At 42.3% G+C, this 14440-nt stretch overlaps 2 protein-coding genes across 4 annotated transcripts in view; one reads left to right on the top strand and one right to left on the bottom strand.

The window, feature by feature from the left end:
• Positions 1 to 7012, bottom strand: part of cactin — an 11248-nt gene extending 4236 nt beyond the window's left edge. The window contains exons 1-6 of the mRNA XM_082512885.1: positions 6475 to 7012; positions 4726 to 5326; positions 4537 to 4632; positions 4217 to 4362; positions 3942 to 4104; positions 2137 to 2251 (exon numbers count right to left, since the gene is read on the bottom strand). Of these exons, the coding sequence (XP_082369011.1) occupies positions 2137 to 2251; positions 3942 to 4104; positions 4217 to 4362; positions 4537 to 4632; positions 4726 to 5326; positions 6475 to 6773 (1420 nt within the window). The 5' untranslated portion in view covers positions 6774 to 7012. The remainder of the gene's footprint in view (positions 1 to 2136; positions 2252 to 3941; positions 4105 to 4216; positions 4363 to 4536; positions 4633 to 4725; positions 5327 to 6474) is intronic.
• A 401-nt stretch (positions 7013 to 7413) lies between these two features.
• LOC309693559 (ubiquitin-conjugating enzyme E2 R1-like) lies at positions 7414 to 13664 on the top strand. Of its 3 annotated transcripts, none has more exons than XR_014272672.1 (6): positions 7414 to 8231; positions 8348 to 8434; positions 8914 to 9011; positions 11012 to 11146; positions 11696 to 12108; positions 12664 to 13664. XR_014272672.1 is itself a non-coding variant. In XM_082512905.1 (6 exons), the coding sequence occupies exons 2-6, from the start codon at positions 8046 to 8048 to the stop codon at positions 11904 to 11906; spliced, it is 717 nt and encodes a 238-aa protein (XP_082369031.1). In that variant the 5' UTR covers positions 7414 to 7816; positions 7927 to 8045; the 3' UTR covers positions 11907 to 13664. The 3 variants fall into 3 exon arrangements, 2 of the variants coding, with proteins under 2 accessions (XP_082369031.1, XP_082369030.1); XM_082512905.1 differs by having other exon boundaries at positions 7414 to 7816; positions 7927 to 8231; positions 11696 to 13664; XM_082512904.1 differs by having other exon boundaries at positions 11696 to 13664.
• Positions 13665 to 14440: the final 776 nt, after the last annotated feature.

The raw sequence follows: 14440 nt of genomic DNA, 5'->3' as shown, positions 1-14440 counted from the left end.
CATTTTTATGTTTTTTAACTAATCACTTCTGCCACTTTCAACGCTTTTCGCCTTCTAAGGCACACTTGCACCTGAAGGTTGACTTGTTGTCGGCCTCTTTGTGAAAAATCTATCCAACGACATCTGTTTCTCTCTACTTTTCAAAATGGATCTGAAGTGGGACAGTCAGACGTCACCAAAACGCTCAATAGCCCGAGCGGTAAAGTTCTTTTCAGGGTGATTTTTTTTTTGACAAATCGGCCACCCTCTAAAAAGTGCAGAGATTGCACTTGATATCGTCCGATGGTATGACGGCCTCCTCCTCCTCCTCGCTGAATTGTTGCTGTACTGATGAGTGTTGCATCGCCTCTAACTCTTGCAGCTCTGCCGTTGACAGCTCCTCTTGATGTTTATGCACAAGGCCGTTTATATCCTCCTCGTCAACCTCCAGTCCCAGGGTGGTGCCAAGATTTACGATCTCCTCAACCTCGACATCAGGTTGAGGTTCCCCCTCCTCTCCCTCAAAGCCTTCAAAATCTCGAGGGGCAACAGCATCAGGCCACAGCTTCCTCCAGGCAGAATTCAGCGTTCGACGGCTCACCTCCCGCCATGCCAAAGAAATCAACTGGAGGCATGCAACGATGTCGAAATGACTTTTCCAAAACTCCCTGAGGGTGAGCTGCGTACTGTCTGTTATGTCAGAACACCGTTTGAACATGTGTTTCGTGTACAGTTTCTTAAAATTAGAGATCACTTGCTGGTCCATTGGCTGGAGGAGAAGGGTCGTGTTAGGAGGGAGGAAGAGAACCTTGATGAACGAGAACTCCAGGATGTCATCCTCGAGGCCAGAGGGGTGGGCGTGGGCGTTATTGATGATCAGCAGGCACTTCATGGGAAGATCATCCTCCTCAAGGAACTTCTTGACAGCAGGGCCAAAGACCAAGTTGACCCATTCGACAAAGAACTGTCAGGTCACCCAGGCCTTGGGGTTGGACCTCCACATAACCTCGACCCTATCCTTTAAAATTTTGTGTTTCTTGAAGGCACACAGATTTTGTGAGTGGTACACTAGGAGTGGCTTGACCTTACAGTCCCCACTGGCATTAGCACACAGGGCGAGGGTAAGACGGTCCTTCATGGGCTTGTGGCCTGGCATCTTTATTTCCTCCGCGATGATATACGTACGCGGCGGCATTTTTTTCCAGAAGAGGCCGGTCTCGTCACAGTTGAATACCTGTGGGGATGTAGCCTTCTTGATTGATAAGTTCCTCAAATTTTTTAACAAATTCTTCGACAGCCTTGTGATCGGAACTTGCTGCCTCACCGTGATGCACAACGGAGTGGATGCCAGTCCTCTTCTTGAACAGATCAAACCACCGATGCGATGCACTGAACTCTGGGGAGGTTGGGGGTGCCTCCTGCGAGGACCTTGATGCCGTTGGCTGCTCATTGGAAGCTGCCTTACTTACTGAATCATTATAAATTGAAGACGCCTTCTCGCAAATGATCGTCTCTGTGAGGGTATTGCCAGTCTTTCCCTTGTCTTTAATCCAAACAAGGAGAAGACTTTCCATCTTGTCGTGTATGGGGGTCCTTCCTTTTGGACATGATGGTGGTGCCCATTGAAGGTTTACCTGCTTTGAGGACTTCTTTTTGTTTTTAGAATTGTTCCTATGGTCGAAGGATTTTGGCCATACTCACATGCAATAGCACCAAGTTTCACACCTCGCTCATATTTATCAATAATTTCTCTCTTTGTTTTCATCGAGAGCACTTTACGCTTCCTTTTTTCACTCGCATCACTTGCAGGCCTCATTTTGGATGAATGACAGGCTATAGGCTAATTGCTGTGTTGTTCAAGTGGAACAGCGAAGCGCAAGTACGGAAGCCAAGGGGTTGTCACATGATTCAGAAGGCGTCGTGGGGTTTGTAGGCTCAGCCAATCAGAGCTAGCGGATTTCGTTACGCGGGCATTTTGCCGTAACACGGGCAAAAATATTGCCGTTCAGTGCCTTCGTAACTTGAACTTTTTGTGAAACGGGGTATTCGCAAGTCGGGGTTCCACTTTCATTACAGTAATTTAAAAAAAAAAAGAAAGAGAGAGAATCATATCAGGAGAAAAGCCATTAGAGAGGAACAATGTGACGGGTGTCCTACCAGGCCCTTTTCCAGAGGCCTCCAGTTTTCTCAGTTTGCTGATCTCATCCTCAGTGATGGTGGTCATGTCTCTCCAGAAGTCCACGTTCTTGCCCTGTTCCAACTCCATGTACACCTACCAGAACATTGTGCATGCAGTAATGTTTTAATTATGCTGCACTTTAAGATCAGTACATGTTAACATGCATCTTTTGACATTTTTACAGTAAATATGTATAAATATAGATTTACACTAAACAACCTACAGCTGATTTGCCTCCTTTATTCTGTGACATTTATATTATTAAGACTTGAAGTGTGAGAGATGGTCGCTTCCTAGGTGGCCATACTAGGTGGTAGCCTGCTAAGCATGAGGTCAGCTAATCTGAGTCCCTGAATTGGACTTCGCCACCATGTTTGAAGTGATTCTGACAAATGGAGAATTTTAAAGCAATTACCAATTAACACCATCTGCTGTGTGGATACTTACACTAATCTGTGCTCAGGTATTTTACAAAGTAAAAGTCAATATTCAAGTTAGGACTTAATATTATCTACAGTGCTGTGCAGAAGTCTTGACCCACCCCTTATCTTTATATCATTAATGACATTATTAGAAATGGAAGATTGGTGCAAACGTACATAGAAATTCAGTATATAAAAGGCAAAAAATATACAATTCCAGCAAGCTTGAAAGTCAGTATTTTGTATGACCAACTCTCTTAGACAGCTTTCTTATAATACATAATAATAAGACTTGTAATAAGTAGTCTCCAGGAATAGTTCTCGAGGCTTCTTGAAGGAAATTCAAAGTCCTTCTTTGGATATTTGCTGCCTTTTGTTCAATTCTCTATCAAGATGATCCCACACTGCTTCAATAATGTTAAACTGGGAAGGCCAATTGATAGTGTGTTTGGGATCACTGTCATGAAGCCGTTGCCAATCAGATGCCTTCCAGCATTTTCTTTTCCTGTGTTGATAATTCCGTCAATTCTGACTTCCTGTCCAACACCACTGGTTGAAAAGCAGCCCCAAACTATGACAGCGAGCCCACCATGTTTTACAGAATGTTGTGGACACTGAGTTTTAGACCTCCTCTGTACATGTTAATGACAATTTGAATGAAAAACTTCAAATTTGGATTCATTACTTTACAAGACCTTTTGAACAGATTCAGTCCAGCTCTTGTGTAATTTGGTATACCTAACCCGCTCCTCCCTGTTTCCCTTTCTTCCTTCCTTCCTGCCACCCTTCCACTGAGACAGTTCTTGACTGAAGTAAAGAAATATGCTGTGGAGTAACAAAGTGCCTGAAGATTCAATTTCAAATTGGTTATTTGCCAAGTTGTCTGTCGATGATAAACATGGCACAGATCCATCCCTTGCGTAAGGTAAGGTCTCTTTTTATGCTCGAATGATTCATGGTGGCTTAACAAACAACGATTCCTCTGAGAAAGGTCAGGTACAAGGACTGGACTGAAAATAAGCAAAATAGATGCCAGTGATCAAAGAAGAGCCTTCAGGAAGCCAGGAGAACTATTGTTCAAGAGCACTTAAAAAATGTCAATAACATCTAACATCAGGAAGCAAAATATAAAGAAACGGGATAGTTTAAGAATTTTGCACAGTACTATAACATGAGATTTCATAGCAGTAGCTCATAACGTAGTGAGTAATGTTATGTTTTACATACAGTCTAAACTTGACACTACAAATTGAGCTGGGTTTTTAATATTGTATCTGTATGGGCATATTATGAAACACTGTATTAAAATCAGTCCTTTCATAAACAGAACTTTTACACTTTATTTAAGCACATCTACAAACCTTTATGTCCTCTAGCAAGTCGTCCATGTCAGTGACCGTGAGCCCATTGAGGAACGTGTATGGTTCGTGCATTTCCACTGCCAAATCATCATCTTCTGCACTGATGTACTTCGCCAAAAGGTCGATCGGCTTCGCGCGGCCGTCACGGATTCTAATCTTAGACCTGCAGAGACAAAGAACAAGGGTGTGAAGCAGGGTTAATTAGATAAACAGATGTAGAAGGTGGAGGTTTAAACAAACTGATCCAATCATAGTGGAGTAAGAGCCACACTAACCTTAGTTTGGCCTGATGCAGATGGAAGTTGTCTTCCTGTTCAGCCCAGGTCTTGAAATATTCTGCCTCTTTCTCTCTCTGCAGCATTTCCAGCTCCTGCTCTCTCATGGCCTTCTCTCGCTCCCGCTCCAGACGCAGCTGCTTCACCTACATCAACATAAAGTTGGTGTATAAATATGTCGCTCCCAATCTCTAAACTTAAAACTGATCCTCCATGTTTTGCCTGGGAAGTGAAATTCCATCCTTTTTTTAAGCATTTGTATAAAAAGTCAGGCACTGTGTGAGCACTAATGTGGAAGATTTTTATCCCACAGTTCTTACCTTCTGCAGCTCTCTACGGTTCTCCTCCTGAATACACTTGTTCCTTTCTTTGAGCTCTTTCTCTCCGAGATGACCGATACCTTTCTTATCCAACGCCTGAGGAAGCAAAAAGAACCGTGGATGGGATACAAGGTCTCAAAAGCAGGTTATGACAGGCAAATATCCAAACTTTTGCAGTCAGGAACTCACCTTTTGCCATTTAAATGTCCCCAATAAGTTGTTGTCCCCAAAAGGATTGTCTGCATTGGTGTATCCCAGGTACTCCTCACTCCAGCCCATCTTCTCTCTCCTTTTCTTCTCCTTTGCTTCCTTCTTTGCCAACCTTCTGGCCCTCTTCTCCTCTGGTGTCTCAAGAGCTTTCATCATCTCCTTCTGTTTGTTCCTCTCCTCCTTTTCCTTGAGTGCGCCTCTCTCGCAATCAGACTCTGAGCTCTCAGATGACTCACTCGAACTGAAGCGCTGCTTGCCTCTGCCCCGGTCAGACTTCTCTTGGCTTCTGTTACTCCTCCCGCGCTCCCTGTCTTCACTTTTCTTCCTTCGCTCTCGACTTTTGTCGCTGTCTCTGCCACTGTTCTTGTACCTCTCTTTCTCTCTGTCCCACTCCCTCCTCTGTCTGTCTCTCGGTGGACTCCCTCTCTCAGGACTCCTTCTTCTTCTCCTTTCTCTGTCGCCGCTTCCATCATGGGAGTCAGAACTGGACTGGGATCTTCCCTTTCTCCTCTCTCGGGATGTTGTTCTATGACTCTCCTGTTCCTTTCTCCTCCTCATTTTTGTATTATCTGAATCAGGACTGAGACAGAAAGTGTGATTTAATACAGTAAATGCAGGAATACAATATTAACTACAGAAAAACCACATAACAGGAAACTCTGAGGTCCCGTTGAATACAGTTAAAAACATATTTTTTATTATTATATTATTATTATTATTATTATTATTATTATTATTACTACATGCAATGGAGTTACCATAACAAGTTGATATAGGGATTATATCTACAGAAGGTCTTTTCATTCACATAAAGACTAACACTAACGTCACTGAACATCAGCATTGCTATCAGTTGATTGGATTACTGTGCAGCAGCCTGGCACTCAACCAAGGATGGGACAAACATCGATACAGCAATATACTGTGCACACATCTCTTTTATGTATATTTTATGCAGTGACAACAAACCTTATGCTGTACAATGATTTAAACCCTACCTACATCCAATTAAAAACCATACAGAACAACAAAAGATTCAATTCAGAAATGCAATTTGCTTTTCAAAAAAGAAGGGTTAATTTAAATTTAATTCCGGCAATACATTTTTAAAAAGCTGATATTGGGGGGAAAAAACCCTGGTGATCTACGGTAATAAGATGCCTTCTCCTTGGGGAGGGGACCCCGAGCTAGACCCAGAACCCACTGAAGAGATTATACATCTCACTTTGCCTGGAAATGCCTCAGTATCTCCCAGCAAGGACTGGAAAGTGTTGCTTGGGAGATGGGTGTCTGGAATACCCTGCTTAGCCTGCTGCCACTACAACCTTCGGATGATTGATTGATGGATAGACAGAATATCTACGAAGGTCTCACAGGCATGTTGCAGTAAGCAATACTGCGCCACACGCACTGGTGGTATGAGTTCTTCAAATAATAAAACAACAGACACATCTTTTTTCTTCCTTTTTTAAATGTAAGGCCTTGCTCAGTTCTGCAAGTCAACATCAAATTATATTTAGCGCCTAAGCAAAAGCATAGATGCATGCTGATTCCTGGAATTCCCCCCAAAAAGAATAGTTTTTGTTGATGTCCTTTCGCTGTCGCAATTCGGACAGAAAAACGTTACGTTTACGGAGTCACTCGATGTGTTCAAATGAGGCCTGCTACTACCATCATAATATATAAAATCCCAAGTAAGCAGCCAACTCCGCTTCGCAAAGCGATTACCTTGATGACCGACCCTTCGACCTGTTCCTCTGACTCTCTCGCCTCCGGTCGCTCTCCGAGCCGCTGCTGGAACCAGAGCGGCCCCTGTGCTGAGGCCGACGTCGGGCCGTAGAGCCATCGCTGGAGTCCTGACTGCAGGATCTTCCCCTACCACGAGCGGCCGTTTTCCCGTCGGCAGACCGACTGTGGTCTCTCCTCTCATCTGGGGATCTAGACTTGTTTCCTCTAGACTTGTTCGGCCGATCTCGGCTCCGACTTCTGGACTTGGAGCGAGCCCGACGTCGAGACTTGGAACTCATTGCGAACTTTCTCTCAATAGGGGGTCCCAACACCAGTTTGTCGCATAAATAAGATGTAACAAATGGGCCTTTTTAAGACATATTCTGTTCGTACCTGGTTAAACGGCACTGGAACGATTAAAAAGCAAATAATGTCAATATTTCACATTTTTAGGTCATATTAAAAATAAAATAAAATAAAACCGTTACATATTTAACTAGTTAACGGGGCAGCAAAAAGCCCCCCTCGAAGGGGCTTTCTGTGAAATGGCGCGTATTATTTACGTCACGAGAACCTTGAGAAAAATAAACTAGAAACAAATGGCCCGCTGTTTATTAACTGTTGATTTATGAAATCCGCACCCCTCCTCGGAGTACCATCTGAATACAACTGAGAACCGTCAGTGTGTTGAAATAATTTCAGGGTGAAAACAGCTCAGAAGCACGAACAATATTTGGCGTTTTTGTGACGTCAGAAAGTGGCAAATGCAGTTCCCTAAATTCCCTCTCAAATAAAATGTTAAAGAATTATTGCTCTAAAAGCTATTATTTTTTCTGGGTAAATTTAATTTTATATAAACTTATGTAATAAGACAGTTGAATGCGTCACGGCACGCCTTCTTTGCTGCTCTAAAGGGGAAAAATAATGTTGACAGGTGGAAATTGGACTACAAATCCCGCATATCACAGGGCGCCATTGCCTGTTTGTAGAGGAAAGGGGACTCCTTTCAGCAACATTCTTCTCTATCCTGTCTTCTCTTATGGCCGTATGAGCTATATTTTCCGGCTGTTGCCGTAAAGAATTCATGGGTTTGGGTATATAGGTGTGTTTTCTGTCCTAGCCTGGCTCTTGTATGCGGTTAGGAAGTATTCGCGCCGTGCTAGGATCGGTTCGATCTGGTTGGTGAGGTAGGGCTTGTTAGCTAGCTCCCATTAGCCTACAGCTATCAGTAGATTTACGGCTTATATCCGCGGCTGTTCTGCCAGGTAGATCAGCTAAAGCTGGAGGCGCGGGTCTGACACAATGGTTGGTCAGTTGCAGATTTCTCTGAGTGTTGACATTGGTAAATAATTTCTCTGTTTCGGGGACAGATCAACGCCACCTTTGTTTGGCTCGAGCACAGCCTGACACGTTTGGCCTGTTTTATTGTCTCGGTACTGTTGTTGTTTTCAGGGTAGGCTGCTTGGCTTATTAGGCTAACTTTGCCGTGTTCGCGTGAACAGAAGGAAACTGTCCGCTGTTCACTCCAGAATATCCCGACAGCCACCCAGACCACCACCACCAACAACATTATGGCGCAACCCGACGCCCCTCATGTAGCCAGTTCACAGAAAGCACTCATGCTGGAACTGAAGAGCCTTCAGGAGGAGCCCGTGGAGGGATTCAAAATAACACTGGTGGACGAGGCTGATTTATACAACTGGGAAGTGGCCATTTTTGGACCACCAAACACTCACTATGAAGGGGGATATTTTAAGGTAAGAAAGCCAAAGTGGTGTGATTACTTCACTTAATGTAATACAATACACAGGCTTTACTGAATGAATAAAGATTGCCACACAATTCAAGCCCCAAAGGTCTCTTTTTGTCCTAGGCTCGAATCAAGTTTCCTCTAGACTACCCTTACTCCCCTCCGGCTTTCCGCTTCCTCACCAAGATGTGGCACCCCAACATCTATGAGGTAACAACTTGACATACTTGAATGCCCTCCCACTGCTGTTTGTGATGGGAGCAGCTGTCCTAGGCTTGCCTCATGATTCATATGATCAAATACCACTTGCATCATGGGGCCCATTAGACCCATTAAAAAAATGTGTTTGTTTGTTTTTGAAGCCTTTAATGGATCAGCGCCACCATACATATCTGAGCTGCTGACACATGTTCCCTTAAGGTTGCTGGCAGTTAATTGACTGCCAGCAACCTTAAGGTGTTCAACCCAGCTGAAAACATCAGGTAGTCAATCTCCATAATCTCTCCGTAGCGGGGGATTGGCTTTTTTTTTTTTTTTTTTTTTTTTTTAATTATTTATATTTTGTGTGGTGTGTTTAGTATTTTTATACAGGACTTTATCAGATTCTTGTTTTTTTAAAAAGTGCTCTATAACTAAAACTTGACTTAATCACATTTGAAGGAGCTTTCTTTCCCCTCTGTGTCTTTTAGAATGGAGATGTGTGTATTTCTATACTGCACCCTCCAGTGGACGACCCACAGAGCGGAGAGCTGCCTTCAGAGAGATGGAATCCCACCCAGAACGTCCGGTTAGCACTCCCTCATTATCTCTCATGTCTCTCCTTTCTTGGGTACCTCCCGTCTTTGTTCTGTGTCAGCCACTTCAATAATTTACCTGAGTCAGAGTCTTATCACATGACATTCATCTTCATTGGCTTCTTTTTACTTGTATCTAGAAACTGAATCCATATGTGGGCATTCAATGTATTATACACCTTGCTAGTTAAAGCAGTTTGAGTCGCCTGTTGTTTTTTGCAGTATGGAGGCATTATCATTCAGTAGGAAGAGGAAGATATCCTCCTTTATACTGTTTTATTATAGTAGAAGTACATTATCATGCATTGCTTTCAGAGCACAAGTTATTACACAAAAATACAAAAGTCACCATTTCTGAACATGCTGAACATTCAGTGACAATCTTAGTGTTGTTTTACGTTGTTGTCTTCGGACAGGGGTCGGCAACCTGCGGCTCCGGAGCCACATGCGGTTCTTTAGTCCTTATAGTGCGGCACTGCGTGGTTTGGGAAAATAAATTTGAAGTATTTGGCTGAAGTGTATTTTATTTATGTTAGTTTTTTTTTTGTTTTTTTTTAACGTGTAGTTCTAAATTGTTAGATTATTGTGATATTGAAATATAAAAATAAAATTATATTCTATTATTTCTTCATCGCTCAAAATAAGCGTCACACTCGCGGAAGCCGGTATACCCGCAGAAACGCCGTGCATTTATCGAGACTTTCAACCCCAGATAGGCCAATTATGGATCTTCGGATCCACATTATGTCAGCAGCTATTCTCCACCGTGAACTATGTTAAAACAAACTCCGCTCACGCCTCACAGATGACAGCTTACAGTCTTGCGTAAAGATGAAAGTGACTTCGTACAGCCCCGATTTGCAGACGCTGTGCGCAGAGGTTCAGGAGCAGAAGTCCCATTGTAAACATACCACGACAGACCTGACGATGTTTGCATGAACATGCTTTTCAGCATCTCTTTATTGACCACTTTTCACACATGGTTGCTGTACGCACACAGATGGCTGCAGCTTTTCAGCTCACAGTTCGACACACACCAACAACAGCATAGAGAGCACAGACGTTAAATCGGCGAGGCGTGATTGCGGGTGCCGCTCAGGTGCGTCCGCCTCCCCTGCAGCGGCGCTGCAGACCACGCCCCGCCACACACATTAACCAGGTAAAATACATATTTAGGCAGAATATTGTAAATATCTATTTCTTTCTTTTTTTTAGCAACATAGTGCTTTTTTTCCCAATAATTTTTTTTTAAAAGTCAGGTCAAGGCTCAAAAAACCCAAAGGCGATATAAGGGTGGCGGCTTACAGTTTTTGTTTGCTACATGGATCATTTTAGTTCAGCTGGGTGTCTTTCCTTTTGTTATATTTCTTTAAGAGTTCAAAATGTGTTAATTACATAAATAAAATTTAGTTTTTGCTGTAGCACTTCATGGATTTCATAAGCAACACACCTTAGTTGTTCACACAAAGTATAAAGGTAAAAAACAATATATACAGTGTTATCTTCATTTTAGATGTCAAAAAGTATTTGTGGCTCCCAGTGTTTTCTTTTGCGTGGAAACCGGGTCCAAATGGCTCTTTTGGTGTTAAAGATTGCTGATCCCTGTCTTAGGACAACAATCCTCCTCAACCTTGTTTTAATAAGATTTACAAAGGCGTAGAGAGGTCTGTTTTAATCAAAACAGTCCAGTGTTCTAGTTGCTCATTGTTTTATCCAGTGCAAGTTACCTCACTGTCATTTACAGCATTTTTGAAAAGTTTAAAATAATCTATCTGCCAGAATAATTAGCATTATATCCATAATTGGAGACTCTTTATCCAAATTTCTAAATTCACCCAATTCTAAAATAAAATGTGTTTTAAAAAATTAACATAAGGGAGAAAGTAGAAATTAGTTCCTTTTTTTTTTTCTTTTTGTTTTAATTCCCATAACTTGTGTGTTCGTGTCCTGCAGTAGATGCCACGCTGACTGCCACCTTTGTGTTTGCTTCCAGGACCATTCTGCTGAGTGTGATCTCACTGCTGAATGAACCCAACACCTTTTCTCCTGCCAATGTGGACGCGTCTGTCATGTACCGCAAATGGAGAGACAGCAAAGGCAAAGACCGGGAGTATGTGGAGATCATCAGGTAAACAGTTTGCATGATTCACAGTTAAAAGAAATGGTGTAAACTCACTCGCTGTGCAAAACAAAAGTCATTTCATGTCAGATGTATCCTGTAGTTGTAGAGAAGATTTTACTGATTCAGAGGGTCAAACTAATGCCTTGCATCAAGCAGAGAAATACAGATGTAGTGATTGTTGAAACAGCTAAAACTGTCCAGTGCATTATTAAAACTTGGTGAACCGCCATTCTTCTGGGAATAAATGTGTTCAGAAAATAAAAATCTTGAATGTTCAAAGCTGGAGTTCACTCCAAAAAAAAACCTCCAGAGGGAAGTACCTCGGAGGCGACCTAACCAGATGACTGTTGTGGGTGTGTGGACTCTGTACTTGTAAAATATTGATAGCATAAAGGTAAAATTTTGCACAGCTTCATTCATGTAGCAAAAGATCAGCTGACTGTTGGCGGATAAGGTGGGAACTTTTCTTCAGATTTCTTTGATCTTTTATGGAAAGACAGAAAATGATAGTAAATCTCCAGCTGTTTGTAATGACGCCACTCGATCTCCCCTCAGAAAACAAGTGTTGGCTACCAAGGCTGAAGCTGAGCGCGATGGCGTGAAAGTGCCCACTACGCTGGCGGAGTACTGCGTCCGCACACGCGCCCCAGCCCCCGACGAAGGCTCCGACCTCTTCTATGACTATTGCTACGACGAAGACGACGTGGAAGGCGAGGATGGCGACTGTTGCTATGACGAAGACGACTCAGGCAATGAGGAGTCCTGACACGCTTTTTTCCGGCACCCCGATCTTAGCTGACGTGTGCTACCCTTCCTCTCTCTGCCCGGGTTGCCAGATATTCTAGGTTTACAACCAAGAAAGATTGGAAGCTTCCCTCCTCTAAACCAACACAGAGCTTTTTTCCTCTCGCCTCTGAATGCGTCTTGGAGGTTGAAATTGATGCCTTGCTGAGGAAGGCTCTGACCTGGTAAGATTTGCACCAGCACAAAAGTCACCAGTTTCTTCAGTTTTTATCATCACCTAAATCCTTACTTTAAAGAAAATAAAAAAACATAACTCTCACATACCCTGCCAAGTTTCTCAGTCCCATGTATAGTGTAAGGTGTTGTGGGGTTAAAAAAACAAACAAAAAACCCAACTGTCAACAATAGCAACATTTGCACTGGTGCAAACACTTCCAAACATTTCTCAGCCTGTCTTTTGCATATCTTTCTTTCCCTAATTGTAACTGGTTATTGCTCACTGCTAGTTGGTCACAGTGATGAACAGAAGATTGAGGACTTCAAACAGCACGTTTGCTGTGCTGCAAATATTCTGTTTTTTGTTTTGTTTTTGGGTTTGTTTGTCTTTTTTCTCCCCTCTCCAAGTGTCACAGTCTGATCCGCTTTGATAGGACAAGACCTTAATTGTCACATGACGATGTTTTCAAAGTTCCTGTGCATGCCGGAACTTCTTTTCAAAGCTTTTTGTCTCTTTTACTGGTGGACCGTTTATCTACGTCATGATCCGTGTGATGACAAAGACTTCAACAACAAGGACTCTCTGCCCGGAGGACCGGCTGGCTCAATCGGAAGGTCAAATCCTCACGTGAACTTTTTTTTTCTGTTTTTTTTCCTAACATGAAGTTGATCTTTGCCGTGTTTTCTTCTGGTTACTGTTGGATGTATTTCTCCTGTCATTTTAAGTGTAGGGTTGTGTTATTTGAAGTAGTTCAGATTAAGAGTTGTGTAGGATGATCACCAGGGAGTTGTTGGGGCGGAGCTAATTATTGATCAGAATTGCATTTCTCCTCGGGGGAGGTCACTCGCTGATGGGCCCCACTTGACCCAAAGACCAAAAGAAGTGTGTTTTAAAGAAAGCCCAAAACATTTGGTAACTGTTTGTCGCACTCTGTTTGCTCTTTGTGTTCTCTCTTGCAAGCTTGTTTTCATTTTACTGTTTTCTTCAGATAGATGTTATGCCTGTGTTTTGTTTTTTTTGTTTTTTGCTTGAGAATGAGTTATGTGATGACGAGATTATTAGGTTTGATTGACAGAAACAATTGTAGGTATTGTCTATGATCCCACACTTCTCAACAAGGTTCTTTCTTTTCTTTTCTTTTCTTTTCTTTTTTTTCTCCTGCCAGTCCTCGGAAGTGAACAAGACCATCATGTTTTATTCTTCCATTGCTATTCTGTCTTAGTTGAGATTGGACTTTTTTCTTTTTCTTCTGTGTGTGTGTGTGGGTGTGCTCTGTGTGAACCTTTTCATCAGCAATATTGATTGTTTTAATTAAATTGGGAAGTCATACTGAATTTCTCAGGATAATGAATTACATGTGACACAACAATTGAGAAAAAGTAACTATTTTCCTCTTTCGGTGGTCTTCAGTGTTGGTTTGCATCTTTAACAGGAACCGTGACAGATATGCACATATAGCTGTATGAATGATTACTATGTTGTTTTATTCACCTGTGTATTTTTTTTTATTTTTCAGCTATTTAAAAACTGAAAAAATAAAGATTTATTTGGAAGAAAAAAAGACCCACAGAGCTTTTTCTTCTGTTTCACTTGATTTGTATGCCTGCATTTAAGCGGGTTACTTTTTGTATTTTAAGAATTTTTGATATTTTGGTTTTATTATTAGCAAAGCTGCATAGCTATTTGTAAAAAAGGTTACTATAAGGTAAAGGCTGCTTTTTCTTCTTGATTCCTTAATACATAATTGGGGCGATTGTGGCTCAAGAGTTGGGAGTTCACCTTGTAATCAGAAGGTTGCTGGTTCGAGCCCCGGCTTGGACAGTCTCGGTTGTTGTGTCCTTGGGCAAGACTCTTGGTGGTGGTCAGAGGGCCCAGTGGCGCCAGTGTCCGGCAACCTCTCCTCTGTCAGTGCGCCCCAGGGTGGCTGTGGCTACAATGTAGCTTGCCATCACCAGTGTGTGAATGTGTGTGAATGGGTGGATTACTGAACGTGTAAAGCACTTTGGGGTCCTTAGGGACTAGTAAAGCGCTATACAAATACAGGCCATTTACCATTTACAGGTTTCATGTTGGAGCATGTGGGTCTGACTGTCATGTTATTTCCATTATTATCCACTGATTTCACAATAAACTGCACCGTTTGCTTCACAAGCTGTGTGCAGCAGCTCTCAATGTGAAGATATATTTTTATTTATTTCTAGTTTATTATGTTATTCTTATTTTGTGCACTTCTGCGTACTTTGTGCTACAGAAACAGTTATAGTACCAAAACTTTTTCTGGAGACGTATGCTTATGCTTTTCTTTTTTGTAACTTTCATCTATTCGCCTGATTGGTGGG

Source organism: Aulonocara stuartgranti, assembly GCF_965226115.1.
Source record: "Aulonocara stuartgranti genome assembly, chromosome: 18".
NCBI classification, from domain to species: Eukaryota; Metazoa; Chordata; class Actinopteri; order Cichliformes; family Cichlidae; genus Aulonocara; species Aulonocara stuartgranti.
This window is presented reverse-complemented; position numbering and strand designations above follow the sequence as displayed.

Bases quoted from the DNA above. Each gene is read 5' to 3' on its own strand.
- LOC309693559 (XM_082512905.1), top strand. From the start codon at position 8,046: ATGGCGCAACCCGACGCCCCTCATGTAGCCAGTTCACAGAAAGCACTC. The intron at 8,232-8,347 runs GTAAGAAAGCCA...TTTTTGTCCTAG, and splicing joins ATGAAGGGGGATATTTTAAG to GCTCGAATCAAGTTTCCTCT. The intron at 8,435-8,913 runs GTAACAACTTGA...TGTGTCTTTTAG, and splicing joins GGCACCCCAACATCTATGAG to AATGGAGATGTGTGTATTTC.